The sequence below is a fragment of the Chamaea fasciata genome, unplaced genomic scaffold (genome assembly GCF_029207755.1).
Source record: "Chamaea fasciata isolate MVZ Bird 193981 ecotype frontalis unplaced genomic scaffold, bChaFas1.0.hap1 SCAF_6, whole genome shotgun sequence".
Classification (NCBI taxonomy): Eukaryota; Metazoa; Chordata; class Aves; order Passeriformes; family Sylviidae; genus Chamaea; species Chamaea fasciata.
The window spans coordinates 47,683,970-47,702,050 of record NW_027094091.1 but is presented as its reverse complement, the minus strand read 5'-3'; the positions used below and the strand labels follow the sequence as shown (position 1 = coordinate 47,702,050).

Sequence of the window (18,081 nt, the reverse complement as noted above, 5' to 3'; positions counted from 1 at the left end):
CTTAATTCAGAGTGATGTTCAAGTGTTGGTTTTGGCACTTGTCCTGGACTTGGCTGTGGTGTAATTTGTAGACACTCTTTTTCTACAAGTTGGAAAGGCAAATGCAGATGCTGTTACGAGAAAGAAATCCCTGTGGTTATCACAAATAGGTTATCTCCCTTTTTGCCCATTAAATCTTGACAGTGGTTTTACTATGCATGGTCTGTTATACCACATCACACATTCAAGTGAAAAAAACCAATTATCAATCAGTCAAGAGCTGGCAATCAGCTCCATATTTCAGCAAGGATCTAATACAAACCAGATGCTTTTCTATCTTTTCCAAACAGCATCGTGTCATTGCTTTCACTGCTTGGCTATCAGCTTCTCATGTGATTGGAGGGAACCATGTTTGGTCCTCAGTGCAGTTTTTATATCTGAGTCCTCTAAGGGGCTTGCATATTATCTAAGGTACAAGCACCTTGCAGAATCATTGTTTTGCAGCTTCTACAGCCTTGTAGCTTCTATAATTGTTTTTTCTCTGTGTCTGAAAAGTTCTGGGCTGATGCTGTGCACAGAAAGCTTATCATGGGGATTGGATGGTCATGGAAAGATAAAAAAAGAGGGGAAGGAGCATTGGAGGGGGTCTTCTGCTGAAATGTGAGCAGAAAGTAGTAAAACCATTCTGAGGAAAGATGAAATTTTTGAAAGCTTACTGGCATAATTTGTATCTTGTGCAAAAAAATGGCCACCTTTGTGCAGTATTACTTGAATTATCTGTGAAGTGTTTTGAGGGTGGAAAATGCTCTGCACAGAACTACCAGCTGAAATCTGAAGCTTAAAGTCGTGGTTGGCATCCAACTGCTTCCTGAAGGGTTTGGCTTCGTATTCCAGCACAAACCAGAGAAAATCCTTGTTTTCTGCTTCTAAGCTACAGCCAGACCCTTGCAGGAACAGCTGATGAGCTTTAGCCTTGATGTAGGCACAGGCCAAACAAATGCTGCAACCCAGTCCAAGCGGTTGACCCCATCTGTCTGTAATCAGAGAGATCTCAGAAGAGCTCTGACCCTAAACTGGACAGGCTGCTATTAGGAATGTCCTTTGGTAAGTCCCAAAGCCACAGTTCACAGAAACCAAACAATAATAAGGGCTGTATTTTAACATGTTAGTGGTGAGTACAGATGCAGTCATTGCTGTTGGTAGTGGTGCAAGCGCATTACGTGCAGTGGGGTTAGTGTTTAAACTTGTCCCTTTTTGTTCTGGGTAAGGGCTGGGACACCTGATGTCACACAAGCCAACACCTGAGAGCTATTAATGGGAGTGTTTGAGACAGAAAAAAACATATACATACACCTTGTAAGTCTTTCAAAAAGCTTTGCTGTTGCGGAGGTTTGGTTGGTAAGAAGACCATATCGTAATGCTCTTGGTTTTAGACGGGAGCTTTGCAGAGAGGAGGGCGTAACCGTCTTCCTTCAGGAAGTTCAAGATACAAAAGCTCATGACAAGGAAGCCCACCCTTCTCAGTGTCCCTAGACTGCGATCTGTGTCTCGTTGCCCGCAGCAGCCGGGGCTCGTTGCCGCTCTCTCCCGCCCCAGGTGTCCCACGCACGCCAGGTGTCCCTGGCAGGGGGAGGCGGCCCCGGGCGGGCCGCGGGCGCCTCTGCCGGGGGCGGGCGGCGCTGCCGCTCCCCGCGCCGCGCCTCCTGCGCCTGGCAGCCAGGCGGGCGGTCAGGCACCGGGAGAGGGAGAAGGAGAGGGAAAGGGAGGGCGCCGAGCTCGCCGCCCCGGAGCTGCGGCAGCGCGGCCGGCCTGGGCGGCAGCCGGACCCCCGCCCGCCCGGCAGCGGGAGCGCCTCCGCCGCCGCCCGCCCGGGGCCGCCTTGGCGGCCAGCGGAGCCCCCGCCGGCCATGGAGCTCTCCCTGCGGCTGCTCCTGGCGTCCTGCCTCTCGCTGGGGGCGGCCGGGGAATTTGACAGAAGGTAGGCGCGGGGAGAGCGGGGGCGGCGGCTGGGACCGGCCGGGCAGGGCGAGGTCGGCGTTCCCTCGGGGAGAGCGGGGGGAGCCCGGGCTCTCCCCTTCTTGACGCGGGGCGCCGTGGTGGCCCCCGGGCTCCTGCCTGGCACCGGCCCCCGGGGCTGGCTCCCGGCGAGGCGGGGGCGGCCGGAGCCCTCGGCGGGACGCCTGTGGCGCTCCCGATCCCCGCTCGGGCGGCGGTGCCCGCGGGCGCGGCCGGCACGGACCGGGGGGGCCGCAGGTGGAGGCGCCGGTGCCGCTCCCGGGGCTCCCCGGCACGGACCCCGCCGGGCCCCGGAGCCGCCTGCCCCTGCCGAGTGCCGCGCGTCGCTCGGCGGCCCGGACACGGGCGTAGGTGTAAGTTAATTGCTGTGGCGGGGCTGCGTCCCGCAAGAATTAAAAACAAAGCGCATCGCGTGCCGTAGAGATAAAATTAGCTTATTGACGCCCGGAGGCGCTCGAAACAGACGGCGGCGGAGTTCGCGATTCAAGTTAAAACACGAAGCTCGGGACCCGTGTGCCCGCGGGTCGTGTCGTGTCGTGTCAGGTGTCGCGACCGGCGGCGCTGCAGGGAGCGGGCTCTGCGCCGTGCGGGGCGAGCGGCCAGCGCGACCCCCGCCACCTCCAGGGTTGTTTTTTTTTTTTTTTTTTTTTTTTTTTTTTTAAAATAGGATTTGTTCAAATGCAGCGCTCACGGGATTTCAGCCTGTCGTTAAAAGACATTACTGATTCGTGTCAATGGTTGATAACTGCGTGAGGCTGTGGTATCTTCTCTTTGGAAAAAGGGAAGACTACAGCTCTCCTTTTATACTTAATTTCTGTTTAACAGTCCGAGAAGTTTTTGGTTTCGTTCTTTTTTTCCTTTCATGTTTCAGTGAGAAAGTTTGGCCGTATCAGTGAGAAAATTTTGCCATATATTGTGAACTGAAACAATGCCTTAACTTTATGATGACGTTTATTCCATACTATAAATTCTGTTTGAGACTTCTGAACTTCTGTTCAGTGCCAGCCTGGGAGTGGCAGCAGTGAGCGTAATGCCAAGCATGTCTTTTTCAGGCTTTGCTCGGTTATCGTAATTATTTTTTCCCTTCTTCACTTACTGTCATTTGCATTTTTTGAAGTATTAATGACAGAAGTATCCCAGGCTTTTACTTCAAAAGAAGTAAAAAAAAAAAAGTTTAAAAAATAAAAGTATCTCTGTGCAAGGAGAGGTTTTTGCTGTTCTTTTACTTTTGGGGTTTTTTGGTTGGTTGGAAGGTTGTTTGTTGTTTTTTTGTTTGTTTGTTTGTTTGTTTTTTCTCTAGGAGGATTTTAGCTACTTTCATAATGTTTCACCGGACTTTGTTGAACTGTCTTGTACAGGTGGCCCAGACAAATAGTCTCATCTGCAGGACTGTGTCGCTTTGGAAGCAGAATTGACTGCTGCTGGGGCTGGGCCCGAGTGGCCTGGGGACAGTGCCAACGTGAGTACCACTGCTGCTGGGGCTTCTAGTCACTTGTAGAGAAAGCCTGTACACACCTAGTCCCATCTTCACGTGTTCACACACATCTTTACAATGCAGGGCTAGGCTTTGGCACGTGTGCTCCTGACTGACTTAGAAGGATGCTGTCATTTAAAATTCTGCCTGTTTTTAGCAGTGCAGTCAAGTAAGGTAAAATGGAGTTTGGGCCATGAGAATTTGGAAATTCCTTTTTGGTTTCTGCTTAATTTTGTGCTCTGATCTGATAACCTGGTATGACTACACTGTGTCATGTTACAGGCACTGCAGGGCAATAATATTTGCATCCAAGAAGGAAACCAGAATTACTTACAAAATTGATGGAAATATTCCAATCAAGTATTAAGCTTAAGCATCCTTTCAGTAACCCCAAACTAAGGGAATAAATCTGCCTGACAGCATCCTTTTACTGGGTCACATGTGAAGAGAAACATCACTGAGATTCTCACATCTGTCTAGAATCTTTGATATGACTGCAGCATAAACCAGTAGATAAGTCTTCATCATTAACTACACCTTCAGTAGGAATCCTGTGGAGGCAGCTAGTACTGTGTAGAAATTAAAATTGTTAGGAGTGACGTAGAGACCGCAGCTTCTTAAAATTACCACTTTTGATACTGGGCATGCTTACCCATGTGTTTAACACTCATGACACTCAGGAACATCCTGAAGTTTTTGCAGGAGCAAGCCTATAAACTCTGTCCTTAGTTTTTTTTTTTTTTTTTAATTTTTTTTTTTTTTATTTAGACACAAACATATGTGGATGAGATAATTTTCTGCCAAGCCCTTTTCAAAGTTAAACAGGTGTTAAATGCTGTAAGTTTCATAGTCTGCAGGGTAAATATTTGGCAAAAGATAGAAAAATCTTTAAAAATGCTACTCAGCAAAGGTTTTGTTCAAATCTGTAAACAGCAAGACTGGTTTGTCTCTTCCCAAGTATGTTAGAAGCCCACAAGATTTAATAGGTATATAAGATGACTAGTAAAAAACTATGGAAAGTACATCTGTAATGCAACATACCTGATACTGTTTCTTTGATGCAGAGTTCTCAGGTTGATACCTCTTGGGCAATGCCATAAATAATTTTGGTTTTTCAGGCTCTAATTGGTAACGAGTAGTCCTTTCCCTGGCATGAATATTTATGAAGAAGGAAGAAGAATATGTAGTAGGTTGACTGAGGCTACACCAGAGGCAATAGGATGTGTGTCCACCTTTCATGATGCAGTTTTATTTGAAAATCATTGTGTGTTTAAATGTTTGAGGCTATGAAGGCTTAATTGGAAAATACCAATAATTTGCATTGTTTAAAAAAAAAAACAAAACAAAAACCTAAAAACAAAACCAGAAGAGTCCAGACTACTGTGTCACTGTGGCCCTTTTTTAGACAAGAAGTCTTTCTCCCATGTTGTGACCATAAATCACAGCTCATGTTTAGGTGGAAGTCAGTTTCTCATTATTACCAAATCTGATTTGTGTTTGCATTTTTATGGTCTTGGGAGACAGGAATAGCATAAGGTGATACTATCAAAAGATTCATAATTAAAAATTGGAATTGAGACAAAAGTAATAATACACAGAAAATATAATTTATTTTTTGTTCTTTGAATTTTGTCAGTAAGATAATTTTTAGTGCTAGCTTTTCCAGGTACTATAAATGCTTTTTTTTCTTCCTTAAGGCTAGAGGTAGGTGAATTCTCACCACCCTCCACTGCATTTTAGTCCATTATTCAGAAATTTATTCCAGTAATTTGGACCAGACTTTCAAAAGAAAACGATTATCACTTAGGTGTCAAGAAGCATTTCCCCCCTTTTTTTCTTAACATACTTATAATTTTTGAATTGCTGGGCCAGAAGAGTCTCAGATATTTAGCTGAAAATTTTATTAAAACCATTAGCAGTCCCTTCTCTGTTTTAAATGGGAGACAAACTATTAGCAAAATAAAACAAGAAAATCTGCCCCAGTTGCAGGTGGTGAAAATTCCAGACATGTCACAGAGTGGGAGATTACACTAAATTAAAGTGAATCTCTCTAGTGCTTGCAGCCAAATAGAAAATCTGTAGTCAAGTCTCCAGCTTGGGAATGTGGCACCCAGTATGGAAGATTAACCTGGCACAGAAGGCAACATTCCTGGCCTCAAAGGAAAACTTGGGTATTTTACTATACAAAGGAATATTGCTGAAAATTTTCCAAAAAGCCAAGTACATGGTTATTTCTTCTGCTTTCTCTCTAGTCAAAGGTAAAGCTCTTAGCTGTCCCCAAAATGTGTGGCATAAATGAATGCCAGATTTTCTCTACTAGATGCATGTTTTCTTGGGTGTTTAAATCTAAGTTCTGTTTGCACAAGGAAAACAAGTATAGAGTCAGGCTTAAAAATTATTAGTGAGACCTGATTTATAAATGTCACCGAAAAAGAAGCTTCAAATATTTAGGCAATAATACTGAGCTCTTTATTAGTGAGTTGGAGCTGCTATTTTTCGAACCAAGTTGAGCCATCCCTGGTATGCCTGCAACTGCAACAGCACCTTTGGACTCTCACCTGCTTACTCATGCATAATTTACCATGTGGGCACTAATTATCTCGCAATTTATCCTTCTGATTACAAGTGTAAAGTGAGAGCCATGCTGGAGCCAGAGTGGAGCAGGCACACAGATACACGACAGGGTGGTCCCAGTTTGCAGAGACCTCTGAACTGTGATGAGCCAAGGGCAAATGATCCCTCATATACCTGGATATGTTTTCTGCTGTCCAGCTGAGCTGCTCTACCAAGCACGTGTGGGCATGCCCTCTGCCTGCAGCTATTGGGGAAAAAAAAGTGTTTGTTTCAACCAGCTGTGTGATTTAAGGTAATGGTTTAATTGGGACATGCTTAAGCCTGGATATGTCAGCTCTAACAGAGCAGGAGTGTGGTGCAGTTGATGAGTGTCATTAGGGCCTTAAGCCTGGGTGACTCCGTACTCCTGATCTTCCGTCCATAATCCATCCAAAGAGTTGCAAAGGTAAACTGAACTGTGTTAGCTAAACTTGGTTTTGTGAAGTGTGAAGTTACTCCTTTTATACCCCTTTGACTGGCAAAGGAGTGCACGTGGAGCATCATCATGCTTCGTGCTGCTTAGCAACACCACTCAGCATAATTCAGCTGTCGTCTGCTCTTATAAACATGTAGGAAGAAGTTGAAATAGGGCCCTCCTTTAATTTACACTTTCTTTACGACATCCTCTGTGTCCTCTTTACACCAATCAAGACTTGTGCTCGTGGGTCTGATCTGTCTGTAAACTTGCTTCCAGAGCCTGTCAGTGGCAGCTGTAACATCTCAGTCAGTAGAAATATTCGCTCTGCAGTGACATGAAATTTCCTTCCCAAGTGCCCTTTCGAATTCCAGTAAATGCACTTAGAAGGTGTTCTTCAAACTGAAATAATCAAGAACTTTGGAACAGGTTAGATTTTTTTTTTTCTTTCTTGCGGCTTTTGAACACCCAAGTGAGATCCATGTTTAGGCAACTAGATGCATTTTGAGATTGATAAAAATGCTTTCAAAGAGTCTGAACAAATGTAACTCAAATTCATTGGCATTACTTAGTCCTTGTAAATTGAAAATCCAACCGCACTTGTTTAGTGGCTTAGATTTAGAACTGTGCATATCTGCCATTGTTAAGATAACTAAGTAGCTTTTCTTAGATTTTGATTTTGTATGTAAACCAGATAATTAAACCTAGTGTGTAGAAAGGCTAATTTGGAAGCAACAGAAATTATGTCTAAACACCAACTATTAGCTCCCATGAGGTGCCTTCATCATTGATAGAGTTGATCCTCTACACTGAGGGACTCACAGCTTCAATGCTCTATACTTAGATATTAAATATCCCACTTGAAATTAGTCCAAAAATCCCATGTTGTTGCCCAGCCTGTGGGATTTACTCGCACTTTAATTACTCGGAGTGGGAGTAATAGCTGTAAGTGGGAGTAATCACACAAAAGCCTACCTCTGTGAAAGATGGTGTGTTGATAAAGTGCCTTATGAAATATGTGTAAAAATAGGGTTGTTGTTGTCGTCTTGCTTTATGTTTTACTGTTGTGCACACAGCTATGCTGTAACCCAGAGCAAAAGTGAGGGTAGAAGGAGTTTCTTCTGGATTTCTTTTCTCAGAGCAGGGGAGGTGATATCCTGTGTCAGAGTGTTTTTGAAAGCAGGTTATCAGTAGCGCGTTGTTAATTCCTAAATGCTTTTGCATTGTAGGGCAACTGCATCTGTGGAACTGAATGTGTTGTCCTAACCCAGAGCCCATTCAAGGGGTTTTAAAGGACACAGGGAAAACCAAGTCAGGGCACACATCTTGCACAAAAAAAAAAAAAAAAAGAAAAAAAAAGAAAAAAAATTCTTTATGGGTATTTTTGCCACTTATCTATCTAGATTGCCTCAAAACTATCCTTAAAACTAATGGTCTGTCTGCCTCTTTTTTAGCTGGCTTACAAATATCTCTGTAGTTCTTTCAAAAGCTATAAAAATAGTTTCTGCCTGTGTGCATATCTTTCATAAACAAAATACTCCTGCTTTAAACCTGGCTGTGTGTCTGTTTGTAACTGATTTGTACACCAGTTTTATGTAGTCAAGGTATACTACAGATGTAAAGATTGTTTCAAAATTTTGCTGTTAAACTGCAGCTATAAAACTGTAGAAAGAGATAATACTTCAACACAGATTCAAAAGGTTAAGCAGGATTTTTAAAAGAAAAGCAACATGAAGTGGCTTGAATTCTCATTCTGCATTACAGTTTGGACAACTCCTTTGCTAGAGGTGATGACAAAAATGGTTCCTTTTGCTGTGTTAACGTAGGTACAGAAGAGAAGACTAGATCTGCAACTTCTATAAACAAGTGCAGGTCTACTGTCAGATCCTCTGCTGACTGGAGTCTGTGTGACTGTTGGAGTCAGCAGATTTTGTCTGATTGATAGAGAGTTTGACCAACAGGAATAAAATTTAAACTGAACATGGGGTTGATTAGCAGAGATACTTGATTACTTCACCCATTTCTATGTGTAATTCTCCTTAAACAGTAACAAAATCTATGCAGTCTGTCTCAGAAGGAAGGTGAAGAGGAGTCTGCTCTTTCTGAGAGCCCATCAGTTGTAACTCCATCTGGTTGTCTCCCCATGCTGAGGTTGGAGTGTTTTACCTAGGAAGCAAACCCAGAATAGGTCAACAAAGTAGTTTTCCACAACAGTTGGCCTAAAGACCTAGGGACAGAGCAGTCAAGAATGCATAAAGTCAAACCATCAGTTTACACCTCCCCTTAGCTTTGCATCATTAAAAAAGCATTAATTGAAGGATGTCAGGCTGGCATTTAGATTTAGCCAAACCTAGTAGAAAGCATATGATTTCAGGAAGTTCTGAGGAGGACTTGCAAGAGAGAGGAGGTTGTACAAGTTGAAGTATAGCAGATGCAGGCATAACTGAGTGCTTTGCTGGGAACTGTGCATGCTGCTACCTTCTTGCACCCCTTGGGAAGGCTCTTGCAGTGTCTGTGCTGCTGCCTGATGAGCTCAAAGTCTGTGTACTTGTTCTGTGCAATCTCCTACAGGAATGTGAGGTGGTGGGTGGGAGAGGAAGCAGTGGTTGTGCTCCCATTGATGCAGAGAAGGAGATTTTTTGTTTACCTAACAATGAAGTTGATGGGAGTTTACCCATATAAATCATCCGACTCATCAATGGGAGAAGAGGCCATGGGCTGCTTGGGACTTCTGTTTCCTGCACATAACATTGCTTTCAGTGGAAATGGCAATTCTGTATAGTCCACGATGCACAAAAATAAAACTATGATTGTGTCAATACTGAGCTGTGAAAATACTGGTTTCTAGGAGGCTGCTCCATCAGCAGAATCATCCCTAAAGTCAGTAAGAGTTTTGCTACTGGATTTGTGGTTGCAAGATCACAGTCTGAATTAATGCATTCCGCTGGCAGTGATTAATAAATACTGATATCAAGCATGTCTGCTTCCTGTAAAATGACTGATATTTTTGTGCATCCCTCGTACTTTTCAAAGAAAAGGCATTTTATACAGAATTGCAATACTGCTTTACACTGCTACTCGAGAATAAAAATGAGGTTTTGCTATTTTTATTCAGTTTTTTTTTTTTCCAGTTTAGAACCTTTATACCTTTAAAGCATGACCTTACTGTGTTAAAGATACAGTATCCTTTTTCATTTCCCTATTGCATTCCATATGCACTTCATATGCAGATTAATAGTTTTGCAGCCCACTTTTTTCTCAGGAAATGTCATCAGTAACATGATTTGACCAATTACAACTGTAGTATATTCATAATTGCATCATCTCTGAAAGCCCAGCAACAACCTGAGGAGCTTCTTTCTACTGTAACCAAAGCTAAGGGACTTCCTAGTTAAAACTAATTTAAACTAGTGTAAGTTGCAATCATAGAAAACCCTTAAGTGTTGTTCAGCTACTACTTAAAATACAAAGAGCTACTGTTGCTTAAGTCCCACCCTGCTATCACATGGCTGTGTAACAAATCATGCTGCTAACATGAAATTTATTGGCAAATAAATTGATTTCAAATAGCCTGAAACATATCTGTGCTTGCATCTTATTTTTGTTGCATAACTTGTTTCATGTGGTAGCAAGAGCTGGAAAGGTTTCTAAGTAGTAATTCTAATTTAGATGACATTGCATTTTTAAACATTATAAAAATGACCAGTAAATTGGTTTGCCAACATGTTTATTGGTTGCAGATGTTCAGATACATATAAATGGGTGTAATTTTAATTGTTCTCAAATTAGCATCCAGATGCCAAGCCTTTGTGTTTGAGCTGTGGAGACAGAGCATTAAATTTAAAATATATACCCATACTTACATGAAAGGATACTGTGTCTTTAAGGAAAGCATTTGTGTTTTGTTGATGAAAATGTTGAACCTGAACCATGAAACATGAGAGTTTTTACAACTGCTTACTGTATGAAACTTGACAAGGTGTAGTTCCTTAGTTGATTGAATAAGAATAGCATCACGTCATTATATTTAATTACTCTTACGTATCAGAATGTGTTTGTTAAATATCATAATGAAATACTGATATATTTCCATTTTTAAATGTGTACCAGAATTTTTTTTATTTCAGAGAAACTCTGAATGTTGAATGTATGTAATTCTCCAGGAATGTAACAAGTTGATAAAAAACCACAGCCAAGCCCATCCTCCTCACAGAGAAAAAAAAAAAAAGCTGGAATTTCTCTTTTGGATATTTGTTTTGCAGCGTTCTACGTCTTAAGGCAGAGAATAGCCAGCCTAAGGTGCCAGCCCAAAGGTTAGCTGAACATATTTCTTGAAATAATTTTGGCAAAGTTATGACTTGGAGTTATGGCCTTGAAGTCGTAAGTTTACATGGAAATTATAATACGTGACAAGAAGATAATTTTTTGTTGTTTTTAATTTTTTAAGTGTTTAATTTGGGGAAAATGAGGGGGAAAAGAAGTTAACAGGGCTATTTTATCCCAGATGCCTATACAATGATACACTTATTTTCCAAAATACAATGCTTTTCCCCTTTTCACTCCTTTTCTTTATTTTGCCCTCAAGCCCTGTGTAATATTTTTTCCCTTTCTGCAAATTGTTTGTACTCCCAGCAATGCATTTACAAGCTGTCAGACCTAGGAGGCCTAATTTGCTTTCATGGCATTGAATCATGTGCAGTAGGAGCTTATTTTGGGATGGCTGAGGCACTTATTGCCCTCCACTGCCTGCTTTGCACTTCCACTATGGGTTGTCCTTCCCAAAACAGGGAAACTTTACAGCCCTTGGTCTCCAGCAGTGTAGAACCTGGCATGTTAGAGCAAAATGAAATCAGCATAGTTTACTTTGCTACCCAGGGCTGTAGTCTGCTGCTGCTTAGGAATCGATGTGTCTTGTTTGTTCCTGGCTCACTGGTGAGGTTCCAGATGACTGGAAGCTGGCCAGTGTGATGTCCATTCATAAAAAGGGTGGGAAGGAGGATCCTGGTAATTATAGGCCAGTGAGCCTGACCTCAGTACCCTGTATGGTAACGGAGCAGTTTATACTGAGTGTCATCACACAGCTCTTGCAGGATGGCCAGGGTACCAGACCCAGCCAGCATGGGTTTAGGAGGGGTAGGTTGTGTTTGACCAACCTGATCTCCTTTTATGACCAGGTGACCCTCCCTGGTGGATGCAGGAAGGGCTGTGGATGTTGTCTGTTTGGACTTCAGCAAGGCCTTTGACACTGTCTCCCACAGCACACTCCTGGAAAAGCTGGCAGCCCCTAGTTTGGACAGGAGCACTCCTTGCTGGGTTAGGAGCTGGCTGGATGGCCCGGCCCAGAGAGTGGTGGTGAATGGTGCTGTATCCAGCTGGCGGCCTGTCACCACTGGTGTCCCTCAGGGGTCTGTTCTGGGACCAGCTCTGTTCAATATTTTTATTGATGACATGGATGAGGATATTGAGTCTTTCATTAGTAGATTTGCAGATGACACTAAGCTGGGAGTGTGTGTCGATCTGTTGGAAGGTAGGAGGGCTCTGCAGAGAGACCTGGAACATTTGGATGGATGGGCAGAGTTCCATATGATGAAGTTTGATAAGTCCTAGCTCTGAGTCCTGCACTTTGGCCCCAATAACCCCCTGCAACGTTACAGGCTGGGGATGGTGTGGCTGGACAGTGCCCAGGCAGAAAGGGACCTGGGGGTGCTGGTGACAGCAGCTGAACATGAGCCAGCAGTGTGCCCTGGTGGCCAAGAAGGCCAATGGCATCCTGGTCCTTGTCAGGAATGGTGTGGCCAGCAGGAGCAGGGAGGTCATTCTTCCGCTGTACTGGGCACTGATTAGGCCACACCTCTAGTGCTGTGTCCAGTTCTGGGCTCCTCCGTTTAGGAAGGACGTTGAGACGTTTGAACGCGTCCAGAGGAGGCAACGAGGCTGGTGAGGGGCTTGGAGCACAAACCCCGTGAGGAACGGCTGAGGGAGCTGGCTGGTGTTGTCTAGCCTGGAGAAAAGGAGACTCAGAGGTGACCTTATCACTCTCTACAACTCCCCTGATAGCCAGGTGGGGGCTGGTCTCTTTCTTCAGAAGGAACTGACAGAACAAGAGGACACAGTCTTAAGCTGTGCCATGGGAAATATAGGTTGGATATTAGGAAAAATTTTTACAGAAAGGGTGATAAAGTATTGCCATGGTCTGCCCAGGGATGGTGGTGGAGTCACCATCCCTGGATATGTTTAAAAAAAGACTGGATGTGGCACTCAGTGCCCTGGTTTAGTTGAGGGGTTAGGGCTGGGTTGAGTTTGATGATTGTGAAGGTCTCTTCCAACCTAGAGATTCTGTGATTCTGTTTTCATATCCCTGTGGCTGAGGCACTGGTCTCAGACAGGGAGGAGCAAAGCACTCCGCCATTCATCTGTCTGTTAAATTAGCTTTGTTACTGTGATACAGAAGTTACTCTGCTGAAGCCAGTAGGTGTTTTATATTCGAATAAACAAAATATCAGTAGGACCCACTTTGTCTTCTGTCACCACACAGAGACACTCATACTATCCTGTTTCTACCTGTTGGAATTCCATAGACACATAGAAAAATTCAGGTAACAAGCAGGCATTTAAGAGGATAAGCGCCATTCTTTAAGCAGTTTTAGTCAACCACTTGAAATGCAAACATGAAGCTTGACAAAGCATGAAATATTTCTTGCTATTCTAATTTTGTGTGTGTTAGATCAGACTTCTGCTGATTTTTCAAAAAGAGTACTTAAGGGTATAAGCATTAGATTAAATTCTACTGACTTTATTAAATCCTACTGGTTTCAGTATTAGCCATGCTTAAGTTGTGCATGCTGTGTAGTGCTGTTCTAAATAGCAAGGCATTCATAAACCAGGGTCTGGATTTGTCTGTGTGGTTTAGAAACACATTTGGCAGCAGTCATAGCCAAGCCAAGAATTCACTGCAGTGAGTGGCCCACACTGGTTGCAGTTTGTCATGTTAATGTGCTGTTACCAGAATCATATGTGCAAACTGAGTAACTGATTTACTCAGGCAAGTGTTGGAGCTGTGTATGAAAAATAAGGAGGTGCTTACTTAATGGAATGCATGTTTCAGATAAAAATTTAAGCATGCATTTTGACAACATGAATGTCACAAACAAGGGCAAGATGTTTCTGAAAAAATGTTCAGGTATTAGATATTACCATTTTGTCTGAAGTTATTGTCAGTTTCTAGTTACAGAAGTTGGTCAAGGACATTTATTATCTTCCAAAAAAACAAGTAAGAAGTGTTGTACAGATGAAATTATCTGAAAATTAGTAATCAGTTGCCCTAGTTAGGCATTAATCTCTGCAGAGTTATATTCTGTGACTACTAATGCACTTATTTGGAAAGCAGAGTCACTTTTTCAGAAGTAGTTCTCTCCTGTGAGTTATGGATATGATGTGTTTTTACCACCTTCTAGTAACTTTGAGGTGGGATAAGCTTTATGCATTCTCTTCCGGTTGTGAGTAATTAAAGTATGTAGTTGAACAAAAAAGAAATATGCAACTCTGAAAGATCTGGAATGATTTATTTTACAAATTTGCTCATACCTTTGGCATCCTGGATCAAAATTACTGTGAATAAGGCAGTTTCATTTTCCTGAGCATGTTTACGTGATCGCATAATTTACAAAGAATTGCAAAAAGTAAACGAGAGAGATGTGAGCTGCAGCTCACTCTGAGGGACAGAAGTATTATGGAACTTGGTGTTGCGGTCTGTGGGCACCACAGGAGAAAGGCAGCCAGGTTCAGGTGAAGGAGGCAGCGTAGAAGGAAGCTTCTTTCACCAAAATGCAAGTCTTGTTAGAAAGCTGGCACTGGGCGAAATGTAAAAAATGATCTGAAGGTGGAAAACATGTTCTGCAGTGAACAGTGCAAGAGGATCCAATAAAGGTTTTGAAGCTGAATACATTATGTAATCATTTCTGGGCTGCTGCACAAATTACTTGCTGTGCCCAAGCAAATTGAATTTTAAGGAGCTGGGATCGTGAGTCAGAAAAAATAGGGGACTGTATGTTACTCAGAAAGAGAAGGCAGAAACAACGGTGTTCAGGCAGATGGTTAGCATAGTTTGTTTCAGATGCAGGTATTTCTGTGCATAATTTTAGACTTCAGAGGGATTGAAAAAAAATCAAATTGGGAGGCAAAGCAGAGAAAAAGAATGTAAGAATTATACTCAGTGCTGTTTTAATGAAAAAACATAGCTAGGAGAGTTGGAAAACCAAAGAAAATTTTAATTGCTAGAGATAGTCCTTTAAGAAAGCTCAGGGATTTCCATTGTTGGCCACAAATGAGGAGGAATTAGGTAGGAACCAGGCAGTGCAATCTTCTGGTTAGGACTCCACCAAACAGTATTTGGTAGTGAACAAATAGATCATTAATGTTAAAATTCTAGAAGAGAAGGAATAGAGGCAACAGCATGTGGTAGTTACCCATGCCCTCAGAAATGGGCAGCTTAGTGCAGAGGAACTGACCGAGTCTGAGGGGTACTTCCAAAGCAGTTCTGAGGGAACTGTGTGCAGTGAAAAAATACAGATGGATTGAAAAAAACCCCCAGCGTTACAGACCCATAATGACTTCATTGAATGTGTTTTCTATTTGTTGTATTTATGCAACAATTAAAAACTAATAAGTAAGAATGATTGAGTCATGCTTGAAAACCACCAACAGTAAGCAGTGTCTCACAAGATTGGTGGCTTCTGGCTTTTGCACATGCTAACAGCATGTGCTTTTCACCAGAAATTCTTTCTTCCACTCTCCCACACTTGAAAAAAACAAACCAAACCAACCAATCATAAACGCAAACCACCCATTCACATTTCAAATCCTTGTCTTATTTTTACAGGTAGTTTAATTTGTCCTAAAGTTTAAGTGAGACTTAAAATGTGGTATTTGTCACCTTATTTTGGAGGAAAAAGGTAGTTCTTGCCAACCTTGGAAATAGGTACTCAGATTTATGGCCTAAAAAAAGGCTCTAGGATACCTCCTTGAAGTTAATGGGAACTGAGAGCAAATCTTCACATCGGACCCAAAATAATAATTTAAAATGGTCCGACTGAAATGAATAATCCTGAGACCTGAGGTGTTTTTTGCTGGTTATCTCTTGAATGAATTGGTCAATAAAGTGAAAAGGAAAGTTGAGTTGTAGTTTATTCAATGGCACAGATGAAAAAGCAAGACTTGACTAAAGATGAAAATTACTGTGCCTAGGATTTTTTTTCTGTCCATGTCAGTCCACATTCCTACCCAATGGCAGTGCAGCTGAACAGCTTTCAGAGAGTAATCCTTGGAGATGTGGTAGGTCTGTTTTGATACTGATTAAACAGTAAATTAGCAGTCTCATTTTGAGTGGCACTTGTCTATGCAAGTAAAATTTTAACTTTTGTTTACAGTTATGAAGAGTAGAATGTTTTTACTGACTTTTGGCAGCCCTTTTCAGACTCTTCTGGATTTCACTGCCCTATGTTCATAAGAGAGTGACTTCCTCAGCCTGATGTAGCGCTTCTGTCTACATTTCCTTCTTCCCTAGTAGGGAAGCAAGTGTTAAATAACAGGCTGAAATCCAGGGACATGGGTTATTTCAGTCATTGTAAATGTGGGTCACTTGGAAGGAAATGATGGTTTATTGGTTGTGGAGGAATTTTTAAATTTTCAGGAGGCAAAAAGTAGTAATTGGGAGACTTTTCCTCCATTACTTGTGAGTCTACTTGTTTTCAAAAAAAATGCAGAAAATCCATTTGTCTGTATTTGAATGGAGTGACTGAAGTATTATGTTCTATTGTATCTGGAGCTTTGCAAGAAAACAAGTAGAGTGCAGAATTAAAATACCCAGTCACATCAGCACATGTAGTGTATGCTCAGATGCATGCCAAACAGCTGAAATAGTTGTCTGCTATTAAAAGAAATGCTGAAAGTTTGCCTTAAGCTTATTTTTGTACCTGTCTGGTTGTTGCCAGTGTTCAAATAGAGCTTGTTGGGAGTCAGTGAGTGAATTTACTGCCTTGTATGGGCAACTTCTCCTTTGAATATGGATTTTCATCCTGGAGATGGCGAGCTGGAGCTGACCCACCCCTCTGGGCCTGGTTACTCTGGTAGGGGTCGGTGAGAACCCCAGCCAGGCATGCAGACTTGGCTGAACCATCTGATTCTTTAGTCCTGAGCACCCTGCAAAGCCCTGATAAAGTTAATAGGAAGATACACAAGTTTTATCCTCATAGGGATTGATTCCTCATAGGAAATGCCATCAGATTTATCTGTGGTGTTGGCTGAGCTACAGATGTTAAGCCTACTGCAAAGCATTTTTCTCCTATATATAGAAAATCTTCAGTTGTGATAATGTATTGAATTTCAGCTGTGTCTAAATAAGATTCATAATGCTGAAGTAACCCAAGGTCATAGAATACTTTAATAAACAGGTTTTATTCAAGAACAGTGTTTGGCAGCAAACAAAGGTTTCCAAATACCCTATTAATGTGCAGAGACCCAGTGTTTTATGATGATTTTGACTTTATGGATAGTGGTTTGCTAATCATTAGGAAGCTTTCCTTGGAGTAATAGAGTTTTTTGTCTTCAAGTATGAGATTTTTTTTGCTCTGAGCTGCTGCTGATGTACAATCTGTGCAATTGGGGGAGGGATCAAGGCTTTAAAAACTCAGCTAAACTAAAGCTGCAACAGGTTCAGCTACTGAACTGTTAAACTTTACACCTAAGTGATCCCATGGTACTTCTTGTTTCTTAAAAAGAACTGATTTAAATAAGTGTATCCCACTTCACAGTATGGATCTTCTCTAAAGTGCAGTTGAAAATTCAAACAAATTCTCAAAAACATATTTATAGTAATTTCCTTTTTCTCTGCTGTAGTTTAGATCACAACTTTTGTTTTTCCCTGGTTGTTTTGAAGTCATTAAGTTGGTCTTCGTAGTTCTCAGTTTGCCACCATCACCTCTGATTAGACCTGGGTCTGTGATGCCAGGAAGATAAGAATCTCAGCACCTAAATGAACTCCTACCAAAGGAGATCCTTTTTTCCTGTTTATGGCCATAGTGACCAGAAAAGCAGTGTTTCAAATACAGTGTTCTGGAAGTGTCTCATGATGCATCAGTTGCTCTTTAGTCAGACCTGTCCATTACCCAAGGATATACTTCTGAAACATACCCTTTTAGTAGTCTGAGAAGCTCCTTTCCCTTACACTTCCATTGAGAGGTGTTTCTAAGTAGGAATCTTAATTCTTTGTTTCTGGAGAGTGTTTGTTGGAGGGAGGGGGGAAGTAAAAATCTTGCATTTCTGTTGCCTTTTAAGATGCTCCTCAGCTATTGCTTGGAAAGAGACTTCTTCATACTAGGAACATCCATCAGGAGCAGAGCTGTAGATTTAAAACAAGGTTTTATTGCATAAGAATATATCACTTACTATACATATATACTATGCCTAAACAAAAAACATGTCTGATAACAAAGGGAGTCCTAAATAAAGGCAGTCCTAAAACTGGAGCAAACTCCTTCTATGCTAACAGTTACTTCTCTGGGTATATTTGTGGGAATTATCAGTTCTG

The 18,081-nt window shown here is 42.0% G+C and overlaps 1 protein-coding gene across 4 annotated transcripts in view; it reads left to right on the top strand.

Annotated features, from left to right (window-relative positions):
* The first annotated feature begins 1,730 nt into the window (after positions 1-1,730).
* The window catches only part of NPNT (nephronectin), a 48,992-nt gene continuing 32,641 nt past the window's right edge, over positions 1,731-18,081 (top strand). For 2 of the 4 annotated variants that reach the window (XM_066186276.1, XM_066186275.1), the window contains exons 1-3: positions 1,731-1,957; positions 3,354-3,454; positions 10,760-10,810. In XM_066186276.1, coding sequence (XP_066042373.1) covers positions 1,887-1,957; positions 3,354-3,454; positions 10,760-10,810 — 223 coding nt within the window. In that variant the 5' untranslated portion in view covers positions 1,731-1,886. The remainder of the gene's footprint in view (positions 1,958-3,353; positions 3,455-10,759; positions 10,811-18,081) is intronic. The other 2 variants (XM_066186278.1, XM_066186277.1) reach the window with 1 other exon arrangement.